The sequence below is a fragment of the Dermacentor silvarum genome, chromosome 10, assembly GCF_013339745.2.
Source record: "Dermacentor silvarum isolate Dsil-2018 chromosome 10, BIME_Dsil_1.4, whole genome shotgun sequence".
NCBI lineage: Eukaryota > Metazoa > Arthropoda > Arachnida > Ixodida > Ixodidae > Dermacentor > Dermacentor silvarum.
In genome coordinates, this window is record NC_051163.1 from 7,127,402 (window position 1) to 7,151,961 (window position 24,560).

At 46.0% G+C, this 24,560-nt stretch overlaps 1 protein-coding gene across 16 annotated transcripts in view; it reads right to left on the bottom strand.

Moving 5' to 3' along the window:
* Positions 1–24,560, bottom strand: part of LOC119466304 (dystonin) — a 228,329-nt gene that overhangs the window by 10,967 nt on the left and 192,802 nt on the right. For 15 of the 16 annotated variants that reach the window (XR_007464073.1, XM_049657593.1, XM_049657591.1 and 12 more), the window contains 26 exons: positions 22,915–23,436; positions 22,261–22,572; positions 21,419–21,745; positions 20,278–20,814; positions 19,464–19,692; positions 17,847–18,064; positions 16,848–17,183; positions 15,349–15,675; positions 14,673–14,873; positions 14,172–14,300; positions 12,193–12,357; positions 11,375–11,530; positions 10,451–10,657; positions 9,538–9,824; positions 8,903–9,062; positions 8,218–8,419; positions 7,741–7,904; positions 6,956–7,226; positions 6,054–6,267; positions 5,191–5,326; positions 3,402–3,446; positions 3,191–3,308; positions 1,605–1,717; positions 1,402–1,425; positions 1,031–1,144; positions 133–250 (listed from right to left, as the gene is read on the bottom strand). Coding sequence is in view for 15 of the 16 variants with exons in the window: in XM_049657593.1 (XP_049513550.1) it covers positions 133–250; positions 1,031–1,144; positions 1,402–1,425; positions 1,605–1,717; positions 3,191–3,308; positions 3,402–3,446; positions 5,191–5,326; positions 6,054–6,267; positions 6,956–7,226; positions 7,741–7,904; positions 8,218–8,419; positions 8,903–9,062; positions 9,538–9,824; positions 10,451–10,657; positions 11,375–11,530; positions 12,193–12,357; positions 14,172–14,300; positions 14,673–14,873; positions 15,349–15,675; positions 16,848–17,183; positions 17,847–18,064; positions 19,464–19,692; positions 20,278–20,814; positions 21,419–21,745; positions 22,261–22,572; positions 22,915–23,436 (5,632 nt within the window). In the remaining variant the exon portion in view is untranslated. The remainder of the gene's footprint in view (positions 1–132; positions 251–1,030; positions 1,145–1,401; positions 1,426–1,604; positions 1,718–3,190; positions 3,309–3,401; positions 3,447–5,190; positions 5,327–6,053; positions 6,268–6,955; positions 7,227–7,740; positions 7,905–8,217; positions 8,420–8,902; positions 9,063–9,537; positions 9,825–10,450; positions 10,658–11,374; positions 11,531–12,192; positions 12,358–14,171; positions 14,301–14,672; positions 14,874–15,348; positions 15,676–16,847; positions 17,184–17,846; positions 18,065–19,463; positions 19,693–20,277; positions 20,815–21,418; positions 21,746–22,260; positions 22,573–22,914; positions 23,437–24,560) is intronic. The other variant, XM_049657594.1, reaches the window with a different exon arrangement.

A 24,560-nucleotide genomic window follows, 5' to 3' on the forward strand; every position in this document is an offset into this window, starting at 1 on the left:
GGAAAGCACCGCTCCTTGTTAATTATGAAAGAAAAGAAGATAGAGAGACAAAGCTTTCTGGCTTGAAGAAAAATGGCTTCGCAGCTTGGTATAATATGGAGCACAGGCGCACTGCCTCGGCCACCCGCTTACCTCGGCAGGGATCGTTTTTGACGAGGAATTCGTCGAGGGCCACCCAGCCACCGCCTACACGCACCATGACTGTGCTACGCAGGATGCGCACCAGGCGCAGCTTCTGAGATTCACCAAACTGAAAGCGATAGACGATGTTAGGTCAAGTGGAGGTCATACACTTACTGCTTGTGTCTGCCACAAAATCAACCTCGGCTAGAAACAAAGCCAACCATGGCACTTCAGGTGCAAGGCAAGTTCATGATTTTGCCCTTTAACATAAACCAAGCTCAATCTAAATATCAATGTCAGTGCAACACTTTTCAAATACCAAAACAGATTTAAGTCTGACAGATGCTTAATATAATTTACAAAATACTGGCGATGTAAAAAGAGGTGTGAAGCTGGTGACAACGACTAATGATACCGTGTTAAGCTATGCTATGTCAGAAATGTTCTTGAGCTGTAGGACACTTCTCATGAATGGGGAAAAAGAAGAGGTTATTAATATGCTCACCTAGTATTATGTTTTTGCCAACACTTTTACAAGAGAGGCCAAGCAGGTCAATGTTATTCCTTGATGAAAGAGTCCTGCAACGTTTAGCTGAACACAGCACTGCAAGATGTCACCATCACTGCTATTCCTCCAGTATTTCCAGTATCTAACTAATTCATAAATGGTAAGGTTGAAACTTTAAGAATAGTGCACATGCCATAAATATGAAAGCAGAATGCCATCTGCATTATACAGGCAGTAATCTTGTAGAGAGAACAATGTGACTTGTGAACAAGCTACATGAGCTCAAAGGTAGATTACTATGAATTTTCCTGTTCCCATTGTTCCCTGCTCACAAACGTTAAACTTAAAAGACAGATCTCTCAAGTTCACTCAATCCTGCTCCGAGTCACCGACACTTACCCGGTATTTGCCCTCGCCCACTTGGAACACTTTGAAGCGGTGGACGCAGGTGCACTTGGCAACTTGTCGCTGAACTTCATCCTGGATTTTCTCGGCCTCCGTAAGGGGCTTGTTCTGCAAGTCAATGGGCATCACAGATTTTAGAGACGGTAGCCAAGTCCCAACCAATCAGCACGCACCATAAATGACTGATCTACGTCTAAATGTTAGTGACCAAGTCATGCTACAGAACATTCTCCCAGACCTGCATAGTCCCCAGTGCCTAGGCTAGGACACAATGCAGCAGACTACAGGCCCATGAACACAGCTAGCTGTATGGCAAGCTCTTAACAGTGCAGTGAGTACAGTTAGCACATTGAGTTGGCACTCACCTGCTTCGCACCATGAACCAAGCACTGCAGCACAGGTTGTGTTTAGTGTTTGTTGAGACAGAGAAGAGAGAAAAGCCATGTTAGAAAGGTTAGCACCAAGCTTGCAAGTCTACAACTGAGCACTAAATCACCCAGGCATCATCGCAAGGCTACTAGTAGTCATTAGAGAGCCTAGCATTGAGCTGCTGGCAATGTAGACTCACATCTCGATCAGGACGAAGGGTGTCAATGTACTCCTTGTGGTCAATGTAGCCATCGCCATTTCGGTCAAAGATGTCGGCCACCCTTTCCATCTCGAGTCTGCTCGTCGGGAATTCTGCAACAAGCATCAAACATTAGGGAGCCAGGGCTTTATGTAGACAACCCAGAAATGTGGGGAGCAGGTTACATGACGAATTGTTCATTAGAATGCCTACACTGCACCAATATGAAAGAAAGCATCTTGTCTGTGTTCAAACAACAATGCGTACAAATATGCAAGAAAAGATGCCCCAGCCACTGCTATTTTCTACATAATCGGTGTGTTGAAGATTCTCTCCATGAAACATTTTATTTTGCCACAGAAACAAGACCATTACCAGCTTTAAATGTAAATCTGGTGTTTCCTTTCATGTTAGTGCCCCATGTCAGAACAGACAGCTGATCTCAACAATGACGACAAAACATTCCTATACTTGCGGACAACATTTATTCACTATGAAGCAAAAGCTACGGGGACGTAGCTTCTGCACATGACTATTCGTACGTAATGTAGTCCAGGCGAGCTCGGCACCGGTTTTGGTTTCTATGACCTTGCACAAATTCTTTATTTTAGTGAAGGCACAGACAAGTAACTTGGCATGAATCAGTCAATGTTACACATTCAATATGTACAGAGTTCTGCACTACAAGCAACGCAGCCTGCTTTGAAGCCCTGAAGCGGCCATATAACCTCGGCGTTCGATTGAGACTTGGACGCGCGCGCAACCGACGCTGGGTCGGTAGAGCTGGCGCTGCAGTCAGCTTGCTCACTCGTTTGTACATGCTGACAGTTGCGACGGTTTAAACCATGCTGACGGTTGCGACTTCCAGATGGGTTCACTTGGTTTCCGCATAGACGCAGCAAACACTTGTTTTCTGTGCTTCGACAGTCTTGTTGCTGAAGTTTATCAACAGCCTTTCAGGGGAGTTAATTGGTGGCACAGCAAGCGACAAACACTCACCAGAAGACACAGGCGCTATTGTGTCTTTGAGGAATGCGTAAAACATGCGACAGTCTCGGCTGTGCAAAAACTCGAAAAGGCGAACTAAAAATACCATAAAATACCAGTAGCCGATTGGTGAATGTTACATTGTTACGTTTCAAATTAGGCGCGGTAAAAAACAAAAAAAATATAGTTTTTTATTTCCCACGTAAGAAAACGAACATAACTGTGGGACTAGTTCCAGCAGTGGTGAAAGAGGGGCGCTGTGGTTCCGTAGCCTTCGCATTACTGCCAAGAAAGGTCGTCCGCGAGTAAAGTACTATATGTAGTCAAAGGAAGACAAGATAAAGTGAAAGGCAATTTCACCACTTAAGTTACGTTATGAGAAACAGCAGGTAACAAGACTGAATTTGGGCAGAAGTAGGCACCTCAGGTACCACCATGTTGTTACACTAGCTACACAAGTTATGCATTTCTTTAAATGCTAAATACAAAATTTAGCATGCCAATTTTAAGACTGCTATCTTGTAGCGTATGCAAGGGTTTAGCATATGATGTAGTAAGACTCACTGACGCCTGAAAGCAAGTGAAGTAATGAGACATACTCGACTTGAGGATTCCTTCAATGAACTCCTCCTTGGTCACTTTCCCGTCATTGTCTTTGTCGATCTTGCGGAACAGGTCCATCACACGAGACTTCTTGTTGTTCATCCAGCCCAGGAACTGAAGGCCAAGGTTAAAGGACACACACATCAGGAACAAGTGTGAATACAAAACCGCAATTCTCTTGCACAGCAAAATCAGCTCGCCACTCACCCTCCTGCGCCACTCATCAAAGTCGAAGTTCTTGATGCTCTCCAACTGAAAAATGAAGACACATTGGCACATGTCAGTTCCTTTGTACCCAGACAAAAATATCTCTGCTAGAGTGCACCAGATATGCTGTAGGATTGCCACCTTTTTAAGCAGAACATGAAAATGGAAAGTAGGGGTGTGTGAATAGCGAATAGTAGGTTTTCAATCGAATATCAAATCAACTCATAAACATATATTGAATCGGATATCAGGAAGCTTTTCACAAAATTTAATGCTAACAAATTCTGGGCAAGAAAACACTTTGTGCAGATGCTTGGGAGTCTCCTAGCATTGCATAACAAGAATGCAGCAAGCTATCAGAAACTAAGCTACACAGAAATGCTGTACTCTTATTTAAGGGGAACTCAAATTAGTACGTCAGCAGTGATTAGAGCTCAGCTCTAGTACAGCATAGACCACTCATAACGAAAGTTGCCGAAATTGCGAATTTCTGCACTATAACCAAAACATTTTTCAAAGGCATTTATGAGCAAAACATGTAGACCAAGCAACTGCGTGTGTCGGCGAATCGAAGCATACGACTGGAATGCGCCCTGCCCTCACTTTCGTTAGTAAGGTGGTCGCTACATTTATCCAAGTGCCTTACAGCAACTGCAACCGCATGTTACTGACGCTGCACCAAACCACAACTTTGTTCTTCTTCTTCTTTCTAGACGAATACACGTTGATCTGGCGCAAAATCACATGCACCGGCTGCACTAACGGCAGCGTGCATTGTGGGGATGCGCAACTCTCACGTGTCACCTGATGTTTTCCCCACATGGCTCCCGTCTCCTGTAATCTGGCTTCACCGTGTGGCTTTACAGCGGTGTGGTTGCGGCGTATTGCGAGAGATGGTGCGAGTGTTGCGCTGGTAACGCCACCTAACGGAGGGGGTTACTTGGGCACAAAAGGAAGAAGGCGCTTGCTCTTGGTGTGGGGGTCGCCGAGCAGCACGCATGAACTGTTCGTGCGTGCGCCGGCCCGCTTCGTGGGACCGTCCCGAGAAGGCTTAGGAGCAGGACACCGGTACGGACGAACGCAGATCACAGTACACGTGAACACAGTGACAGTACATATGAACGACTAGGCGATGGTGTCATAGTATGGGGCGAACATGTTCGCTCACTATCCGGTCGCATTGAGTCCGACTTCCTTGATTTGTCGCGCGCAAATGTGAATGTTCTATGCATAGTAATTCGGCTAGCGTGCATTAGAGCTGTAATCAGTGCTGGAATACTAATTTGGTGTTCCTTTTAGTAAGAGTATACCGCGCTGCATATTGCCATTTGCATGTACAGTCAAGATATTTAGGAGCCCCTAGCAACTACAAAAATGTCCGAAGTCAGAAAAATCTGACAGTGAAAGGTTTCAGCGTCCGAAATTTCAGGCAGCCTCATATGTTGGCTCTATGGGGTGCATGGCGGCCCGGCCCCACAAAGGCATTCGAATCATCAGGCATGTCCAGAAAATTGGGCATCCGGAATTGGGCATGTATTCAAGTTCCTGATAGCTTGCTACATTATTGTTACGCAATGCTAGGAGACTTCCAAGCATTTGCAACACCGTACTTTCTTTCCCAAAATTTGTAAGCATTACTTTTTGTGAATAGTTATCTGATATTAGATAATCAACACCATATATTTTTTTTTCCTGATTCGATTCAACATTGGATTCGAAATCTACTGTTCGGTATTCACACACCCCGACTAAAGAGTCTATAATTTTGGTTAGAATGTTCAGTGCTCACCTCCTGCAGGTACTTGAGATGTTCCAGCAGTCGGCGCTGGCGTTCCATGGCCAGCAGCCAGACGTGCTGCCACTTCTCCACCAGCTCCCGTGCACGGGGGTGCCGGATCTCAGGCTCTGCAGCAGCATGCCCACGCCTGCACACAGACAATGACACAGGCCTGTCAGTTCGAGCAAGGAACTACAAAATGCGTGTCCAATGATCCGACTAGCCATCCCGTGTAGAAATACGCGACTAGAGTTAGCAGTTTAGTGTTTAACTATTAAAAAAAAAAAAAAAAAGCTGTAAAGTTTGCACAATAGCTTCCATGAGTTGCATCACTACACTCTGATGCAGCGACAAAATTGGCGTTTACCTGAACACAATTCTATAGCCGCACACGATCTGCATGCAGAAAAGTAAGTTCTCATTCAGTTCCCAGACCTGGGGAATTTTTATAGGCTGCCATTTGTGCTAATGAGCAGTGTAGTAGATGGTGCTGTAAGGATGGACAAGATTGTTGACTGACTGACTAATTCAATTTGATATCCCATAGAAACACCGGGGCTACAAGTGACCCCGTAGTGTCGAGCGCTGGGTTAATTTGACCCCATGCACAAACACAGTTATGTTCTGACCCATTGGCGCACAGCCAATGGAACGGGGAACAGAACCTGCAACATTGCGCTCGGCAGCAAAACTTCATAACATCGAAACAAGTGACTCTGTATGCACTGCAGTCTGTGCTTAGGGTACAACCAGGACACCTCAACTATCCAGCAGCTCAATGCAACAGACATCTCAATTCTTTGTGCTTGCTTATTCACATTGAGTAAAACAGGTAACCAAACCATAAAGAGCTGAAGGCGTACTACAGCACTCACGTGGGCGTGGATGTCCGGGGCGTACTCTGAGAAGCTGCGTGGGGCGTGCGTCGGTCATGTCGTTGCTGCGATGGGCGGTCCTTTGTTCCACCAGCTGCAGCCGAGCCAGCGGCCGGCTGGCGTTTACTGGCAAAGGCCTTAGAGATACGATCCACGTCGGCCTGCCGCTGGGACATGTCATCCATGAAGCGCCGGTGGTCATCGAGAAGGCGTTCTGTGCAGATTTTTGTCACAAGAAAACTTATCAAATGATTAGTAGACACACTACACTAACAGTACATTCACCTTTGGAGCTACTTAAGATACAAACTGTCAATCAAACTTTCAAATCAGATTTGCTCAAAAGAAAAATTTAGCAGTTAGGCTTGCCACACAACAGCAGCCCTCTTGACTAAAGCAGAGTATCAGAGTTACAAGGCGAAGTCAGAGGTATATTCTCTTAAAACAAACATCCAGAAAAGTCCAGAAGCTCAGCAGTATTACAGCGTACACTAATGCCTTTAAAGTCAGCTTAATATTCTGCTAAAGGACATGTAACAGTTGGGTGGGGTGATCAACACAGTGCACCAATATGAAAGGAGCACAAAATTTTCTTTTGAAGTTTGTCATTTTTTTTTTTGTGCTTGATCTAAATCAAACAAACAAACAAGAAAACGGTTTTATGAGCCAAATTATTCAACACAACGATTCTATAGTAAAGAGCAGCGAATGCAGTTTTGACTTGGAACATTTGCAAGAATCACTGTTTGAACAAAGACCAAGTGTTCCTTTTCATATTAATGCAGAGTGGACATTGCTCTTAGAAGAGAGAGTTAAACATGCAATATTCAATGCAATCTTTATTATTTTTTTTTGCATATTACAAAACTATACTTAAGCCTGAAAGGAGAAGTGAACAGAACCTGTGGCGGCCACGTCATCTGGTAGTGGTTGGGCCTCCAAGGTCATGAGGCTGGCCTCAGCTGCCAGCAGCCAGCGCATCAGTTCCTCAAGCAGCTCGAGCACATCGCGCAGCGAGCGCAGGTGCTCGGCCAGTTTCTGCTCACGTTGGCGTGCCCAGAGGGACACCTCTTCCCAGCGGGACTGGATAATGGTCACCCAGTGACGGATGACCGTCACGGCATCTGGGTGGCACCGGGACAGAATCTCCTGGGCTAGCGCTATCGTGCTCTCCTGCAGAATGACACAACAACCGTGGGATCGTGGTTATTTCCACACAGTCATAGCAAAGTTTTGTAGCATTTGACTAGATATACAACACAGAAGGCAGGGATGAATTTCCAGTTGCCAGGCATGTAAAAGAAGTGTATGGAGAAGTTACAAGATTTATGAATGGGCTCATAAGAAAGTTTCACTACATTTCTTGTCCCAGCTTGCTACATGGGACAAACAACCCATCACCTTGCAATATAGGCAACACCAGCAGCAAAGCTTAAGGTGCCGTCATGAATAAAAGTTTCTATGTCAGCAAAAAAACAAAAAACAAAAAGAAAAACTGAAAATCACACAAGTTACAGTGCAGTGATGGCGAGACATCAGCACAAATGAAGAGATGGGCACAAAGAAGCTGACAAAGGTGGCAACCAAGAAAGCAAATGCTGTCTTAAAAGCCATTCACAAGCTGTGATATTCCCATTTAACTTTTGCATGGGTGCTCAAACCCACCAGGTGCCTGTCTTTCCCATACCTTGTTGTGCTCCTGCTGCTCCATCTCGCGCATAAACTGCTGGTGCTCCTCCATCTGTTGCCGTGTTGTGGCTTCGTCCTCAGGCAGCGGACCCGCAAAGCGCAGCTTCATTTCTGCGTCTGACAGCCACTCCAGCAGCATGTGCACTGCCTTGTGCAGCTGCTCTGCCTGTGAATAGCAAAAGAAAAGTTGAAATTCAAGTATCGCCACTCAAATGCATACAACATGTAACAGCTCTCCAGGTGGTTGAGTTGCCTAGACACTCATTTTCCTGAGCTGCATACCTGGAGGTACTCAACCTGAACACTGCCTAAGCACTGAGAAATTGCAGATGAGTTTCCAGGCAAAGATAAAAACCCAAGAGGTTAAACTTGATGTTACGATTGCTTTGGACCGTCCTGCTCATGGTTATCAGCACACTAGCCATAAAGAAAGGTCAGGAGAACGAAAAGTGATCAACAATGTAGGTTGTGCAACTTGCCTGGCGGAGAGCCTCTTCGAGCTTGCGCTGCTTAGTCTCAGAGAGCTTGGAAACAGCTTCCCACTTAGACTCGAGCGATGACATCTGGCTGCGGATGCTGGCCGCATCGTCGGCACTGGCCGTCTTGAGCAGCTCGCTGGCCGTGCGCTGCACTGACTCCAGGTTGGCCGAGCGGCTTTTCAGCTCCGTTTGGAAGCTCTGTGCAATAATGGATAACGTTAGAAAAAAGAAAAAGACAGAAATTATAATTGCCCATGGCGAATATGACTTGACAAAGCAGAATGGTGCACTACTTAGAAAAGAAAACGGGCAGGCACAAGAGACAAAGAAAAGATGATATGTGGATTTGTATGGCTCAAAGAAACAAAATAAAACCCCTTACAAAATTTTAGTGCATTGTAAAAGAGTTAACACTACACAGTCACTGACTCCCGACTTGCCTGTATTGCTTGGAGTGAAAACAAAGAGAGGCCGAAAAGAGAAAAAGAAAGAAAGAAAGAAGGAACGACAGCTTACACAAGAGAGAACAGCTTTCTGTACGAGCAGCTGTTGTGGTTGTAGCATAAATTGTACCAGCAGATGTAGAGCAGTGTGCGCTAAGAGTTTGCTTGTACCAGCAGTGCGTGCAAGCCTGTACACCCTGTTCAAAGATGGATGAAAGTGGCAGGCAGTGTCACATACTCGGTGCTGTTCGACGAGGTTGTTGACCGTGTCGAGGTCTCCGTGCAGCAGCTGGTCTGCTTGCAGGGAGGTCAGGGCGCGGTCCAGCCAGTCGATGAGCGCCTGCACTGCATCCTTGAACTGGCCCGAGAAGAGCAGCGCTTCCTCCAACTTGCGTTGCCTATGCAGTGCAAGCACCAGCAATAAGACGGAGAAATGTGGTAACTGGTTGTGCAGCAACCTCGTTGCCTTTCCAGGATGCTCCGCATGTATTTAGCGTCTTTTTCTCATTCAAGCCGCTGTTCACTATACTCGACGAGGTTTTTTTAGCATTTTAAGCAGAGGATGAAAGCTAACCTGGTTCTCGCAAAGCTGCAATCCGTGAACTTCCTAGCTCTGATAACATACTTCAAAACATTTTGCCATGTTTCATTAGGTCGGCCTCGCTTCTTATTCCCTCACACTACCGCCATCCTATCCTTGAATTCTTGGCACTCTGAATAACCGAACTTTTCACAGAGCATTTCAGATCGAATACAACTTGGTCCAATAAAGAAGCAAATGATAATCCATTAGCCGTGCGCTTTTGAAGAATCAAATAGGCGAGTCCCTCAGTGCTTATGGTTTCCAACAATGGAACAGTTGGGCAGGCATACCTGTCCACCGACTTGTTGCAAAGGGCGTTCCACTTGGCCTTGAGCTCGTCGCTCATGCGCTGCAGCACCGGCTGATCAGCCTTGGGGCAGCGCTCGCGCAAGAGCCGCCCCTGGCGCAAGCAGGCATCGTACGCCGGCTGCTTGGCCCCCAGGGTGCGCTGGAACTCCCGGTGCCGCGCCAGCAGGCGGCGAATCTTCTCGGGGTCATTGCCAGCCGGCGGCTGCTCGTCAAGGCTCTGGTCCGCCTCTGTCAACCATCGGTCGAGTTCTGTCCACGCGTCATGGAACTACAACAGAAGCACAAACACCTCTGTCTGAACACAGTAGCATGGGCACAGAAAGGGCACACGATTTAGAAAGCATGTTCTGCACTTGAAGTAAGTATATTTTTCAATATTGCATGTTAAGCTTTTACAGGCTTCATGAGCATGGAAAGGCACAGAAACAAACACTAGATATAGTGCAAAAATCAGTTCCTTGCAAAGTACTGTATATACTCGTGTAATGAACACACTCACATAATAAACACACCTCCCAACTTTGCTCCTGTGCAGTGCCACGATCAAATGGCCGTGCTGTAGTTTTTTGGACAGACTAGAAACTTTTACTCTGAAACATGTGTTTAAAGCTAGAGCACTTAATCTCGATGTCCGTCGCTGTGTTGGAAATATTTAATAATGATGCCACGTGAGAAATGCCGAGATCACGTAAACGAAATTTTACAGCTACCTTATGTGGCTGCACATCCACGCTAGCATCCTGACACAAACAGATAAAAACATTAAATCCAAAGACTGATGAGCAATAATGTTCATTCAGTGTTTCACATGCACTCGTATGCAAGAGTTGCAGCCCGGAAATGAAATCAACAGTTTCATCATCTGCGCGTACTGCTCCATGCGAGTGCACCCACCTCCTTGGCCTCTTTGTAACCATGGTCAAGAGCGCGAGTGCGTTCTGCTGCCTTGGAGACGACGCGCTCCCAGCGATGTTGCACCGAGATGAGCAGGTTTTTGATGAGAATCACGTCCTGCTTCTGGCTGAAGTACTTGAGGTGCGTGCCCTTCTTGTCCAGCTGCAGCATCGTTTCCCGGTGGGCGCCCACATCCTTCTGGAAGCTCTGCACGTGACAGCAACACCCATAAGCACTTAGCAGAGGCCAAGGAAGACCTTCAAATGCGCCAGGCCATCAAAGTACAAGGCACCTCAACACTGCAATGCCTGTAAAGGTAGGGTGACTGACACGTCAACTAGACAAACACAATGTTTGCATTGGAAACATGAAATTCACAGTAGGCAGGCCTGGCTAAAATATGGAACATAAAAATGAGGCAAAGTTACTTAATACTATTTCCTGCATTCCGTAAATATACACAAGTTGTCTGAGCACATAAGGCTACACATGAATGCCAATGTGCCCCCATCAACAAACAACCCGCATTTCCATACGCAGGAATTTTAATGTCTTTTTTACAAATAAAATGTGCAGTCACATGGTAATGGGGGTACAAAAGGCAATAAAAGACAGAAGAAAAGAAAGAAAACTCGCACCCCAAACAAATGTTAAACCATTACCCTGTTAAGCCAACTAGTAACCCAGCGATGCAAGATTCTGTGTGCTTACATGCGTGTGTGCCAGAGCAACCCATTTTTCCATTAGGCAATGAACACCAGGTTCAACATTCCCATGACTACTTTTGTGATACGTCCCAGATTACAAGATATTGTATGAAATACAGGCAAACCAAAAGGCATGTAATGAAGCATGAAATGTGAATAGTAAAGCCACTACAGCAGGTGAAAAAGAATTTCATAGGGTTATGTTTTCAGCACTTGCCTTATGCTCTTCAATCTGGCTTAGCACATTCTCCAAGACTCTGCTCACAGGTCGCAGGCTTGCCAAAGACTTCTCCGCATGTGTGAGCCATTCCACAAACTCCTGAAGCGATTCGTGGAACTCTGTAGCTTCCTTGAGTGCAATCTCCAGTTTGATCTGCAACAAGTGGGCCACAGAGTTAGCAATAATATACTATTATGTATATTGCAATGTTTTGCGCCCTTCATTACAGCTACTGCTAACCTTGCACATGCCAAAGTTGGTACTTTACCATTGTACAAAGCTGTTGGCAAGCTTTTTCACATATTCTAGAATGCTTTCAATGTGTAGAGCTCCACGCTGTTTCGAAAACATATCACCGTGGGACAAAACTTCACTTCTACAGAAGAATAGTCTTATTGCCCTCAAATTTCATACCATCACTGACCCCCCCCCCTTAGATATAACATAAATATTACATAAACTTCCAGCTACAGCCATAACAACTAAGACACCTATTGGCTATTTAAAATTTCAGTTACAACCTATCATGAATCGTCAAATTGAGTATGCATGTTGGAAACCAGAAACTCAGATTTGAGAAACAACAAAACTCTAGTTCAACCTCAATCTAGTCTCATCTTTTAGACATAGAACAACACGGGCACTACAGCTAGACACGGGTCACCATTATGCTCTCATGATGACAATGCCCATCAGTGGTGTGCCACTGAAACAGTTTCTGTAGACCACAGTTGGATAAACACTGGTCTATGTTCGACACTGTACAGACACTAGCTGGTACTTGACGAGCAACTCGGCAAACAGACTGCACTTGCCTTCCGGTCATTGGCCCTGTTGAGGACATTGTCCCATCGCTGTTTGAGGGTGCGCAAGCTATGCTGCAGCCCAGTTGAGCCCTCGGCTGCACGTGTGTACTCTTGTCCTTGCTGCAGCACCGACTCGACCCGATGTCTGTTGCTGTCCAATTCATTGTAAAGCTCCTGCAAACACAAGTCACAGCTCAGCATAGTTAACTTTAGTTTTCAACTCCTTGAAAATGTTTAGCACACAGAAAGAGGAGCACAAAAAAGGATGCTCTAAGAGCCTAAACATTTGCTTGAGTGGTGCGCACCTGAAGTTTCAAAACAGAGGCCACTGCAGATACCGGAAATATGCACAACTTAATCTATAAGAGTGATCCATCTAATTCTGATTATGTAATACGGTAGACGTCCGTGAATTCAATTTACCAGTTAACTCCATCCTGAATGAAAGTCCCGGACGGCTACCATGCATTTCTATCGGCCCAAGCTTTCGTACGAAAATTGGCCTTGGCTGGATAATCCAGTCAGCACGTACGCACCTGACCCCTATGGTGACCCTGACAGCAACCCCTTAAGTGGCAGCATCTGTCTTGGCGGAGCTTAGGGGGCAAAGAATGTATTGTACACACTTCATCTGCACACGATAACGTCTATTTTCGGCCTGCCGTAGAAAAGTTTTCAAGCAATAACCCTAGTTCACTATGTCTGATTAAGGTGTGAATAGTGAATTGAGTGAATATTCAAAAAGGTAGAATAATATCAAATATTGTGTTTTTAATATTCATATTCCATTCGAAAAATATATTCGAAAATGTTCGAATATCTGGTTGGATATGAATATTATAACCAAATAGAATACATTGCTGGCTGTGCGAGAGCAAACTCGATTCTTAGCATTAATTTCTATCTAATCTAAGAATATTGGAGCGATTCTGTGCTGAATGTTGTGATGTTTTTGCGCTGCTAGCGAAATTTTGCCTCTAAAGCACACTTAGCCACTGAAACGTCTAAACTTTGCGGAAAAGCCAGCCTCTCAGTAGCAAGGGGCATGGGCTTGACAGCAAGTGCCACGAGCGACGACTAGCACTAGTTAGTATAACAGCTTACTAGTCTAATTTTTTAAACATTAACAATGTAATTGCAACGCTGAAAAATAACAAATTAACACAACTTGGTAATAAATACATTTGCATATCATTATTTGATATTTGATTCAATATTCGAAGCTGAGTCTTCATATTCAAAAATTTTGATATTCGCACACCCCTAGTAATTACCCAATTCTAACGAGCGCCATTTTTTTTTTTTTTTTACAAGAAACATTTGGCAGGAAACGGCCTGTGCGGTGCAGTCAGATATGAAACCAAAACTGCTTTCGAGGCATGTACTGCACCACATTAATGTACTGCGGCGAAACTGACTAGAAAACTGGCCGTCGTTGCACAACACATATTAGATCCTTGCCCATTTTTCTAGTTAGAAAATTGCGGTGTGTTTTGGCATTTTTTTGCATCTTGTTTAAGTCGACCTGCTGAATAATTCAATCAACTTCGTCGGTCCTGACAGGGTTGAATTAATGGAAGTTGAAAGCAGTTAATAAGAGGTGAAAATGAACATACCCAGCACAAATATTATTATAAGAGAAATGTGAGAAATGCTCATGCTTCTGACAGCAACCTATTACATGTGGTTTACACATGCTGTGATCTGTTGGTACAAGGTGACCCATGACATCCCATTCCTAGAGGACCTTTGCTCAGTTGAAGCTTGGTCCAACGAAGTTGAACTTTCAGCGACCTTTGTTAAATCAAGAATTTCATTAGGTCAAGGTTTTCATGTTTCAGCAATAAAAATTTATTCGAAAGTTTTAGAACAGTCCTGGCAGATAGTGTCTTGTCAGAAAGCATTTACAAACAAAATACCACGTGAAACTTGAACAATAACGTTGAGCTTAAACTGTATTTGAAAATCATCACAAAGGCAGCACCCACCATGAAACGGTTGAGTTGTTCCCTTGCTGTTTCTGGTAGCCCACCAACAGGCTTGGATGATGCTAGCTGACCGTCAATGTCACTCAGCCACATCAGTAGGTCTTGTATCTCCTGGTTGAAGGCCTGAGCCTGCACACAACATAGACCTACTGTTGGCAGCTAAAGTAGACAGGAACAGAAGCCACAGTGCGTAGAGGCTGCATTTATGTTCTTAATTGCCAAGAAATGGCCACATGCCAGGTTGTTGGCACTTAGCTAGGACTACATGTGAAACTTCTAGAAGTCCCAATTAAATACTTGAGTACTGAATTTCAAGGCAGCTGCCAATTTTACGATTGATACAATGTTTAAAAGTGCTGAAATGCAAGAAAAGATATATTAGATCTATGTGCACTGCTCTGGCTGACTATGAAAAGTTTCTCTTGGGGCAACAACATAGTAGCAGCAACGACACTCTGACATAAGCAGCACACATGAAATGGTGACCAGGATTTGGCTTACCTCTCGCAGGGCAGCTTCCAACTGTTGCTGGCGTTGAGCTGCCTTGTCCTGCAGTGCCTTCCAACGCCGGTTGAGGTCGGCCAGCTTCGTCTGCGTCACACTGGCGTCCTCGCTGTGCCGGTCTGCTTCAATCAACTGATGACCAGCCCGGTTCAGCGTGTCCACACTGCTTTGGTGTGCTTGGATGTCATTCATTAGCACCTGAGAGAGAATGAGCCATGCCAAGTGTCACATTGTAACCAGCCACATGCTCACAGACTAATCAGATCCTAACAAATGAAAATGAGCCTTCTGTTGTACAATCATACATTTCAATAAGGCACACCAGATTTCTCCATCAGTAGAAGCCGAAATGCCCTTCAAGTACTAAATTATACCAGTACATGTATGCTTCCGGAATCGAGTCACTGTGCGGTATATCATGCAATAAATTTCACTGTGTGCTAAATGTCCATAGTATGAAACACTTGCGTGGGATTTGTTCTCTACCTTTTTTCCACACAGCACTATGCAGTGGGTGCACATATGCCAAGAGGAAATGAGCTCTGGAAGGAATGGGCATACGATAGGACGGTGTGGAGAAAACTAGCCAAAAGCAGTGACCTCGTGCAAAAAAATAAAATGGCTCACGGCAGATAAATAAAACAGAGCAGTTAAAACACCAGCATAGGCCCACCTTGTGCTTGGCCAGCTCGACCTCAATGACTTGGGCATCGCCGGCTACGGGTCGGCACTCGTCGAGAGCACGCTCAGTGCGTGCCATCCATACCAGCAGCTCTCCTAGCGCATGCTGGAACTGGCCCAGTCGTAGCAGCGCATTCTCAAGCTCACGCTGCCTATCCACCAGGCCACGGAGCAGTGCTGTCCAGCGCCGGTTGATTTCGTCAAGGGGCTGCCGCAATGCACGTGCCTGCTCGGAGGACGTCTGCTCTGAAAGCTCTTTGGCCTGCCGATTCAGCGACTCCACCTCTACCATGTGTGGGTCCACCTCTCGTTTGAAGTCCTGCGAGAGACACACTCGGACAAATCAGCACCAATGTAAAGACTACTTACATCATGACAAAATGTGCACCAGTGCTAATGCAATTAGTTTTACTTTTTTGCTTCAGCTTATACACACTTTTCTAGTGTTTCTTCCAGATAAACTCTAATGAGGTTTTACTGTACACAAGAAAGATGAATGGGTTGATCAGTGGTGAAAATAGAATAGAACCTCGTTTATATATATAATGACAAATGAAAAAAAAAAGAGAAACAAGAGACGTGCTAACCGCAAAATGTATGATCCAAAGTCACTAAAAAATCGAATGCGAATCGTTACGGCAAGATGCGCCGATGCGCGCTGAGACCCAAGACGGCTGTGTTGTTTTCCTATTGCGTAGTCTTTTGCGATTTTGAGATGGCGATGGAAAACCGGAACGAAATCGAGCTGGTGGGCCACAATAGAACACGATGCCGCCAGAGCGAAACATGCCACTTGCTTCACACCATGTGTTTGGGTTATCACCTAGTGATAGCGTGCAACCACACATGCTGCGAAACAGATAGGTGAAGATGCTTATCGCAACAGTGTTGGCGGCAATAGCTGTGAATGTGACGTGTGACGACTTACAAAGAGATTTGTTGGTACTGGAAGAGGAAACTCAGTGCGTGCTGGCATTTTCACGTGATACGGGCGGGCAAGTACTGTGGGGCACTGAAGCGTTGGTGCCGAAAGATCGCGTTTTCCAGGAATGTATTAACTGGTAAAAAAGAAGCTTAACTGTACTGGGTCATTTTTTGTGTTCTCGATTCCAAAAATTGGCGCCAGGAAATCGTACGAAATGGGATCGTATCAATGAGGTTCTACAAACTGAAGCTACTAAAATCTGATCATCATAAGGCTAAGAGAACAAGTGGCCACTATAGATCACATAGAAAGCACTCATTCACACAGACACAAACAGCATGGGGGCAAACTTTTACGTAGTGAAGGCCAGCTCCATTTAACTGGATCCTGTGAACCAGTTCCCATTAATAGATGGACAGTCAAACTCGCCACACAATTTGCACAGCAAAGGCAGCCAGGAGTGCTTCCAGGAAAGTCACATGTCTAAGTGCACAAAATGTTCAATGGATCATGTTAGATTAATGCCACAGTGCCAACAACGAAAAGACAACAACTGCTGCACTTGCCCTGAGCTGTCCAATCTGTGCTTTGACAGCATCAATGTCAGCTGCCACAGGTCCGAGGTTTGCATACTTCTGCTCAGCTGTGTCCAAGAACTCGAGCAGGCTCTGAAGGGTGTCGTGGAAGCCCATGGCCTTGTCCAGGGCATCAATGAGGTTTTGCTCTCGCTTGGCATACAGGGTGGTCACATTCTCCCAGGCCGAGTCCAGGTCCTCAATGTGGCGCTTGACTTCTGGTCGGTCGGGCTCCCCGCACAACTGCATAAGGTCTTGACCTGCCTGGCGGCACTGGTCCACTTCGGGCCGTGTCTGTTCCATCTCCTGCTTGATCTCGTGCAGCACCTATCATTGCACCGACAAATTCAAACACATCAGCTTCTGCCTTTGGCACATACCTGCCTGTCTGCTAAGCTGCACAAAAACTCTCAGTAGCATTTTTGATACGCCGGAGCAAGATTTTCCTAGTTGTGGATACTTCAGCAAACCAATTACTAATTGATTACTATACTTTGTAACTAATTAACTAATTAATATCCTAATTACTTAAGTAAAATTTCATATCCTTTTGCAAGAATGCACTCTATATGGCCAGAAATAAAAGTTACTCAGCTCTCCTGCATCAGCCACTTAGTGTAATCTATGATAAAGGAAAATTGGAAAAATGAATTGGATCATTACAAACATAGCGTTTCCTACAATTTACTAGAGGGACAAGTGACATTGCAGTGCTGTTGCATGCATAGGAATGCTGGGAAATGGGAGCTTCAGACTGACACACAGTCCAACAGAGCTTGGCCACCTGAGTGTAGCATAAGCCAAGCGACATTCGAGACAACTTGAACGTACATGTCCCAACATTTCCACGGAGTCACAGCGTCCTTTAAAAAACAAACGAGAATGATGTAGGCAGTTGTGTGAGAAACTCTATGGTTGTAAGATACAGCCCTCGGTCTCTATCCTGGCATGAAATGCAGGCACACTGCAGTGCCTGGCACTGGGCCCCACCTCCTGTTGCTGGTGGATGGCCTGCGGCTCGACGGCTGGTGGCTCCTGGCTGTCCAAGTTCTCCTGGAGGTCACGAAGCGCCCGCATGACTGCGTTCAGCTCCTCCCAGAAGCGCTCTGCGACAGCCAGTGCACTCTCCAGCGACTGGCCTCGCGTGCGCGCTGCCTGCTGGACTGCCTCCCACAGGCCATTGAGTCGCTCCAGCTTTTGCCGGATGTCTGCACAAACAGTCACGAGCCTTAACTGAAGTACCAAAAACTCAGATGTCAAGTCAGTCATAAAAGGCTGTTCCTTTTGTCTAGAAGCTCGTGGATCCAGCACAACAGTGTGTAGTCACACGAACAAATGCATGGTTAGGCAGACACGAAGGCCAGCGTTGCACACAAATGAATTTGACATACATAAAATGACTATACGACACACTGCGGAGCAGCAAGAAGTATGGTGTTTTTTTGGAAACAACACCCTTTCCTGAATACACTGCACTTTACTCAAAATTAAAAAAGAGAATTTAATCTGCTCACCCAGTATACCGACCCAACATTAAATGCAAAGCCTGTGCAAAATCTGCCTAACATGCAAATCAGTTCCAACAGACTAAACAAATTCTCGAAGTCACGCGACACTATGAACGACATCACAGTACGTAGGCACACTTGCGCAATAGACATTGACTCTTCGGCTGGGAGCGCTGCGCCCACGAAGAGAAGTGGAAACGGCATTTGGTTTGAAATTTAAGCTCTTATTGCAGTGCAGGGCGGTGTAATACTTTGCAGGCACTATCATTAGCACGCATTGTATGCACTGCGCTGGTCAGTTCTAAATGTCCAGACCTGGGGAGGGGCCCTTCAAGTATGCACACTAATATAGAGCGATATAAAGTAGCCAACGAATTATTCAGACTCGGCGAGGATTGCCCTAACTATTGAATAACCGCGAGCCCCCAGAATAATCGGTGCAAGTTGTATGTAAATATCGCCTTGAAGTGCGAGTTCACGGCAGCGTGCATTTCAACTTGCAGTGTAACTTTACAGCTACACGCACCCCGCTGCCATGAAGTCTGACCTCGAGGTGAAGTTTGCATATAAACCGCATTCCACCTTTAGTGTTACATGTTTAAAATTCTTGGTTTGGGTTACACATGCAAAAGTATGGTACTGCTTCACCTGCCACCGTTTATTAATTGCTACAATTTGCATTGCCATCTAAAATCTGGATGGCCTGTAATGTAGCGCTGCGGCCACCATATTGAAAAAGTAACTATCAGCCTCACATATGAGGCAGGGTTGACTTCAGGGCTAAGGATTCTGGAAAAAAACATCGCCTTATATTTGAATAAATACAGTATGTGATACATTTATGTGGTAGAAATTATACTATAAGATGAATTAATTGTGAATGTGAAACGTTCACCTATTCTATTCAAATGTTGCAATTTAGCTAGAAACATGATTTAGCCATTAAGAACAATAATATAAACTGAAATAAGCTTTGTCAATGAATTTATGCCAAATTGTAAAAACAATTGACTGCATAATTATAGCTTCAGCTAACAATCACAGTGTGAAACCCTATGATAAACGGCAGCCAGATTGGAGTGTCATGCTGTGTGCGTACCTCGTACGCTAGGCTCCTGGTCTCCACCAGCCTTGGCAATGACCTCGCGAGCAGCCTTCTGCACAGCCTCCAAGGCGGGCGACTTCTTGCCCAGGTCGCTCACCACGGCCTGGTTGTCACTGATCTGCTCCTGAATGCGCTCGGGGTGTGCAGAGATGGGTTCCGCATTGTTCAGCTGGTCTGCCGTTGAAGCCAGCGCACTCAGCATGCCGTCCAACTTGTCAGCAAACTGCGAGAATGCAAAGCAGTTTCTTCTCAGGCTTGGTGCTACCGGGATTTCCCAAAAAGAGAACCTCATGAAGCTGTTATGACAGCTTTAAAATTCAGTTACTGCAAGGCCAAATTGTCCCCGTGCTTAGAAGTTTAGATTAATTTGGCCCTGCTCTGCGATTTCCTAGCCTTCTAGTTAGCTCAGATTTTAGAGCGACTACCACAGAAAGATGTTGGTCCCTTGTGTGATCATCGACCGGGACAAATGTATCAGAAAGCTATGTAGGTTTTCCGCTGTAGCTCCATGCTACAGTCAAGTGGATGACAACTATTTCCTTTCATAAAGGTACAGCTACAAATGGCGCTCCTGGAACAACCTGAAAAGAAGTGTTTAGACTATCTGCAATGCCCAAGGACAATACCACCAGTAAAGAAGAGAAAAACAAAAAGTTTAACACGCCAAGGAACAGTCCAGAACAGCCCCTTTAGATGGCAAATGCTAGCCTCTTGAGTGCTACTCGCAGCATGATGGCAGCAGAGGGGGACCTTCAGCTGCCACTGCATTTAGAAGACAAGGTGCCAGCGCTGGTACAGGGGCACCCACCTGGGAGGTGGACTGCATGGCCTCCTCAAGGAGATTCTGCTGGTCACGCAGTAGCTTTCGAAGTGCGTTGTAGCGCTCATTGTCTGAGCTGAGCAACCGCTGCACCTTTTGAGCATCGGGTGGCCGGCACAGTTTTGCAAGTGCTGTGCCCGCCTTGTTGAGCCGGTCAAGCAGTGGCTTGTGCTCGGCCAGCGCTTGCAGCAGGGCACGGTTACGCTCCTGCTGCCTCTGGATGTGCGCCGGATGTGGGCCTGCAGGGGCGGCAAGTCTTTCAGCCTCGGACTCGGCCTCATCCAGCCAGGCAACCAGCTCGCTGTGGGCCTCAAGCAGGTGCTCTGCCAGTGGCAGTGCCTGTTCCAGTGCTGCCAGCCGCTCAGCACATGCCTCGGCGACACGGGTCGACAGCGCTCGCAGCTCTTCTGCTCGGTCCCGCACGGCTGCCTGGTCTTCAGCTGGCCATTCCCGTGCCACCTTCTTGGCTGCTGACAAGACGTCCCGCACACGGCCCTTCTGGCTGCTCACCTCTTCACTCAGTGCCTGCACGAACCAACGCAAAGCTTACTTCAGCGGAATGTCCACAAAAACCTCCATAAGAGACTTGAGCAGTGGTTTGGGAAGGGTGGTACTGCATGTTCTAAGTAAGGGTAGTGCAAGGTGCACCATCAGTAAGCAATATGTGCACTCCATTCAGAATGCACCTTGGTGTGCATACTGAATGCTGCTGTAAATATTATGCCTTTTCTAACCCCCACATAAATAAATATCTAATAAATATAAGAGATTACTTATCTGTTATATTGTTGTATTGCTATGTATCTACGTTGTTATATTGTTACTATATTATCTTATTTTGCATAGATTTTGCCCTTATATAACTGTGCCCTTCCTGCCTGGACCTAACCATGGTCTGCAGTATGTACATAAATAAAATAAATATAATATTTATACTTAGTTCTGCACTGTTCACAGACAGTTTGGAGACAGGGACAACTTGTAAGAAAAGTGAGTCACTATATTGTGGGCATCCACATTTAAGAAACATATCCTGCATTTCCATTTCTACTGCCCCTGCGCCAGTATGCCATGCTGTGCTTCTGCCAGCGATCAGAGAAAACTGCCAAGCATAACCAGTTATGATTACCTTCTGCTCCCGAAGCATGGCAGCCAGAGTGTCTGGTTCGGCCACAATGGGCTGAGCGTCAGCCAGTTGGCGCTCCACCTCGTGGAACCAGTCAAGCAGGTCCTCTAGGTCGCCAGTCACTTCAAGGCTGCGCTGGCGCGAAAGCTCAAGGCGCTCGGCACGCCGCTGGATCTGTTCGCAGATGGCGTCGAAGCGGCGGTTGGCACGAGACACCATGGCTTCCACTACACCTGCACCCTCTCCAGGTGACCGCTGGCACAGCTGTGGGCCCAGATGGTTCACAACTTCCAACACGCCACGCATCTCTTGCAGCTCCTGCTCAAGGCGCTGAAACACCAAGAATAAAAGGCATACATTAAACCTATGCAGCAGTGATCAATTGTAGTTACTAGGAAATTGCTTTATTCTTGCCAAGTTCAGTCAACAGTGGTGGCAACAGAGTGCATGAAAAGCAAGAGAGGCTACACGGACTGTCACAGCTCTCCTCATAACTGTAATAGTTAACCACATCATAAGAATGCTCTGCAAAATGTTACTTTGCTGTTGGTGCTTCTAACTTTTTTTTACCTAAGTACAAGCATAATGGAAGTTGTAGTAAATACCACAAGAACCTAACAACCAATAAAGATATGCCACATCATAGGGTCTGTGGAGATGTGCAAGTCATGTCCAACATGTTCGTCTACCTCAAGCAGATGCTGCACATGCTCACTATATTCGTGCCAACAATGGCAGGATCCAGTTAATCAATTAAAAAGGCCTTGCAAGTCAAACTAAGACTTCCAACACACTGTCAATCAACAAGGTGACATCAATAGCTCAGTAGGCAGAAACCTACGTACCTGCATGGTGCTCTCTTGGGCAGTAAGGGCAGCGGACTCCAAGGACCGCACCTGAGCTTCAGCATCATCCATCCACCGAGTGAGACGTTCATGGGCAGTGTGGAAGCTTTGTGCTACGGGCAGGGCCTCACGGGCCTGTCGCAGGCGCTCTGCTGCACGCTGTGCCAGGTCTGTGTAACGAAGCTGTAGAGAATCCAGCCGGTCTTTGAGCTGGATGGCATCGTTGCCCGATGCATGCCGCATCAACTCCTGCCCGGACCCACTCAGCTCATCAACTTGCTTCTGGTGATCAGACACCTCCTCACTCAGCTCCTGTAAAAAGCGTCCATAATCACTGTTCAAACACTGCATCGCAACAAACATGGCTCGTTGTCATACACATAAGGTTATTGCATACAAAAGTGTCTGAACTCTCCCACATTTACCCCAAAGGAGCCTCATAATCCTGTATCTACTAAATGCCACAATTATGCCTTAACTCATTTTATGATGTATGGTCCTAGTTCAAGACCTATGACATCAGAGGGTACCTAGGTTAGTGCATTCAAGATGTAGAAAGAAGAATAATGGCAAGGTGTGGTTGGGACAGTGAGGACTGTGAGTGCGAGTTGAGTGTACAAACGGTTGGGGGCAGCCATGGGAAAGAACACTCACATTCAGCTCGTCGAACTGCTCCTGCAACTTCTCAACGTAGACGCTGAGCACTTGGTAGCGTGCAAGGCGTGACTCCATCTCTCCTATCCAGACAAGCAAGTCCTCGAAGGCAAGTGCAAAGGCGCCAGCGCCCGCACGTGCCTCTGTCAAAAGCTGCTCCAGACGCTCGCTGTCCCCGACGAGGCGAGCATAACGATCCGTCAGTTCTTGGAGCGAGTCAACCACAGCCTGAGCCTCGTCGTCACCCACCAGAGACATAAGCTGCTGAGCTGTCTCAGTGAGTGCCTCAAAGGCTCGCTTGTGCCCCAACACGTCACGATGAAGTTCGCGGTGTTCTTGTGCCCGCTGTGTAAGACGGTCAGCATCTGTTGGCAAGGTGGACATGGCCGTGAGCCGTCGTTCTGTTTGCTCCAGCCACTCGACAAGCGGTGACAGCTGCTCCTGGAACGATCGAGCCACGGGCAGTGTTCTCTCCAGGGCTGCCGTGCGTTCTTGTGCACCTCGCATTAGCCGGTCGAATCGCTGCGTAAACAAATGACAAATGAAGTGAAGTCGAGTGAAATGACAAAGCAAAGTGTGAGCTTAACTAGGTGTTGATTCCAGCATGCTGTATAGTGAAGACTGCAAAGACTCCTTTTCTAGCTTGATGTAAGTAGTTCTAAATGCAGAATTTGTTGGCAGTGCTGCACCACAGCAATTGGTTGACTTTATTGCACTAACCAAGAGTGCACACAATGTATTAACAACTGCTCACTTGCACCTAAGATGATCTCGGAGCAGATTTAAGGCCTGATAAATAAAGACAAAACGCAAGTATAACTGTGGCAAAATGTGTTTTATACTTTCAAACATTGTTCTCACACCCCTCATCACTGCACCTAGCAGCAGTGTTCCACAAGCTGTGCTCAGCTACCTATGCACAAAAAAAAAGAAAAAAAAAAGAATTTAAGATGTTTTAAAGGCTGCTTGGCAATCAACCTTCATGGAAAGCAAGTTAAACAAATGTATTCCACCACTTAATGGTGTGGCCAAAGTTTGTGCCCTGAACATGTTTCCTTTGAGATTTCTCTCAAATCAGCGCTTGCTGGTCAGGCTGGTGGATCTTTAGTATGTGCTGAAAGAATGAAAATGGAGCCACGACACAGCTGGCATGACACACACGCCACTGCATGGAAGCAAGCTAAATCAAACCTGCCAACATGACTCAAAAGAAGGGCTGCTTAACTTTTTTGCAGCACAATAGTTACTCCAAGGTAGTTTTCATTCCTTTCAATCACTCTGTGCATTACATCAATCTCATTGCTTCTACAGGATAGCTCTGTAGATCTGTGTTGCCTTTGGCAAGAACACTTTTTGCTAGGTCCAAAACAGCAACAGAGTCATTTGTGCACCTAAATGTCAAGGTGGCATGAATAATGCAGCAAAAGGAAAGGAAAGGAAGGGGTGAAGATAACCAAAAGCAGCACATGAGTGCGCAGATGTTAGTGTTGTCCTTTGTTCAAGAAAACAGAAAAACTTGTTTTGCAGAGGTGAAACAGCGTCCACGGAGCCATTCCAGCATTGGAGGTTACATGTGTTACCTCAAATCTCCTCACTGCTATCAAACAGTAGTAGTATTATCCATCTCTTCATTCAACAGGTCTCCC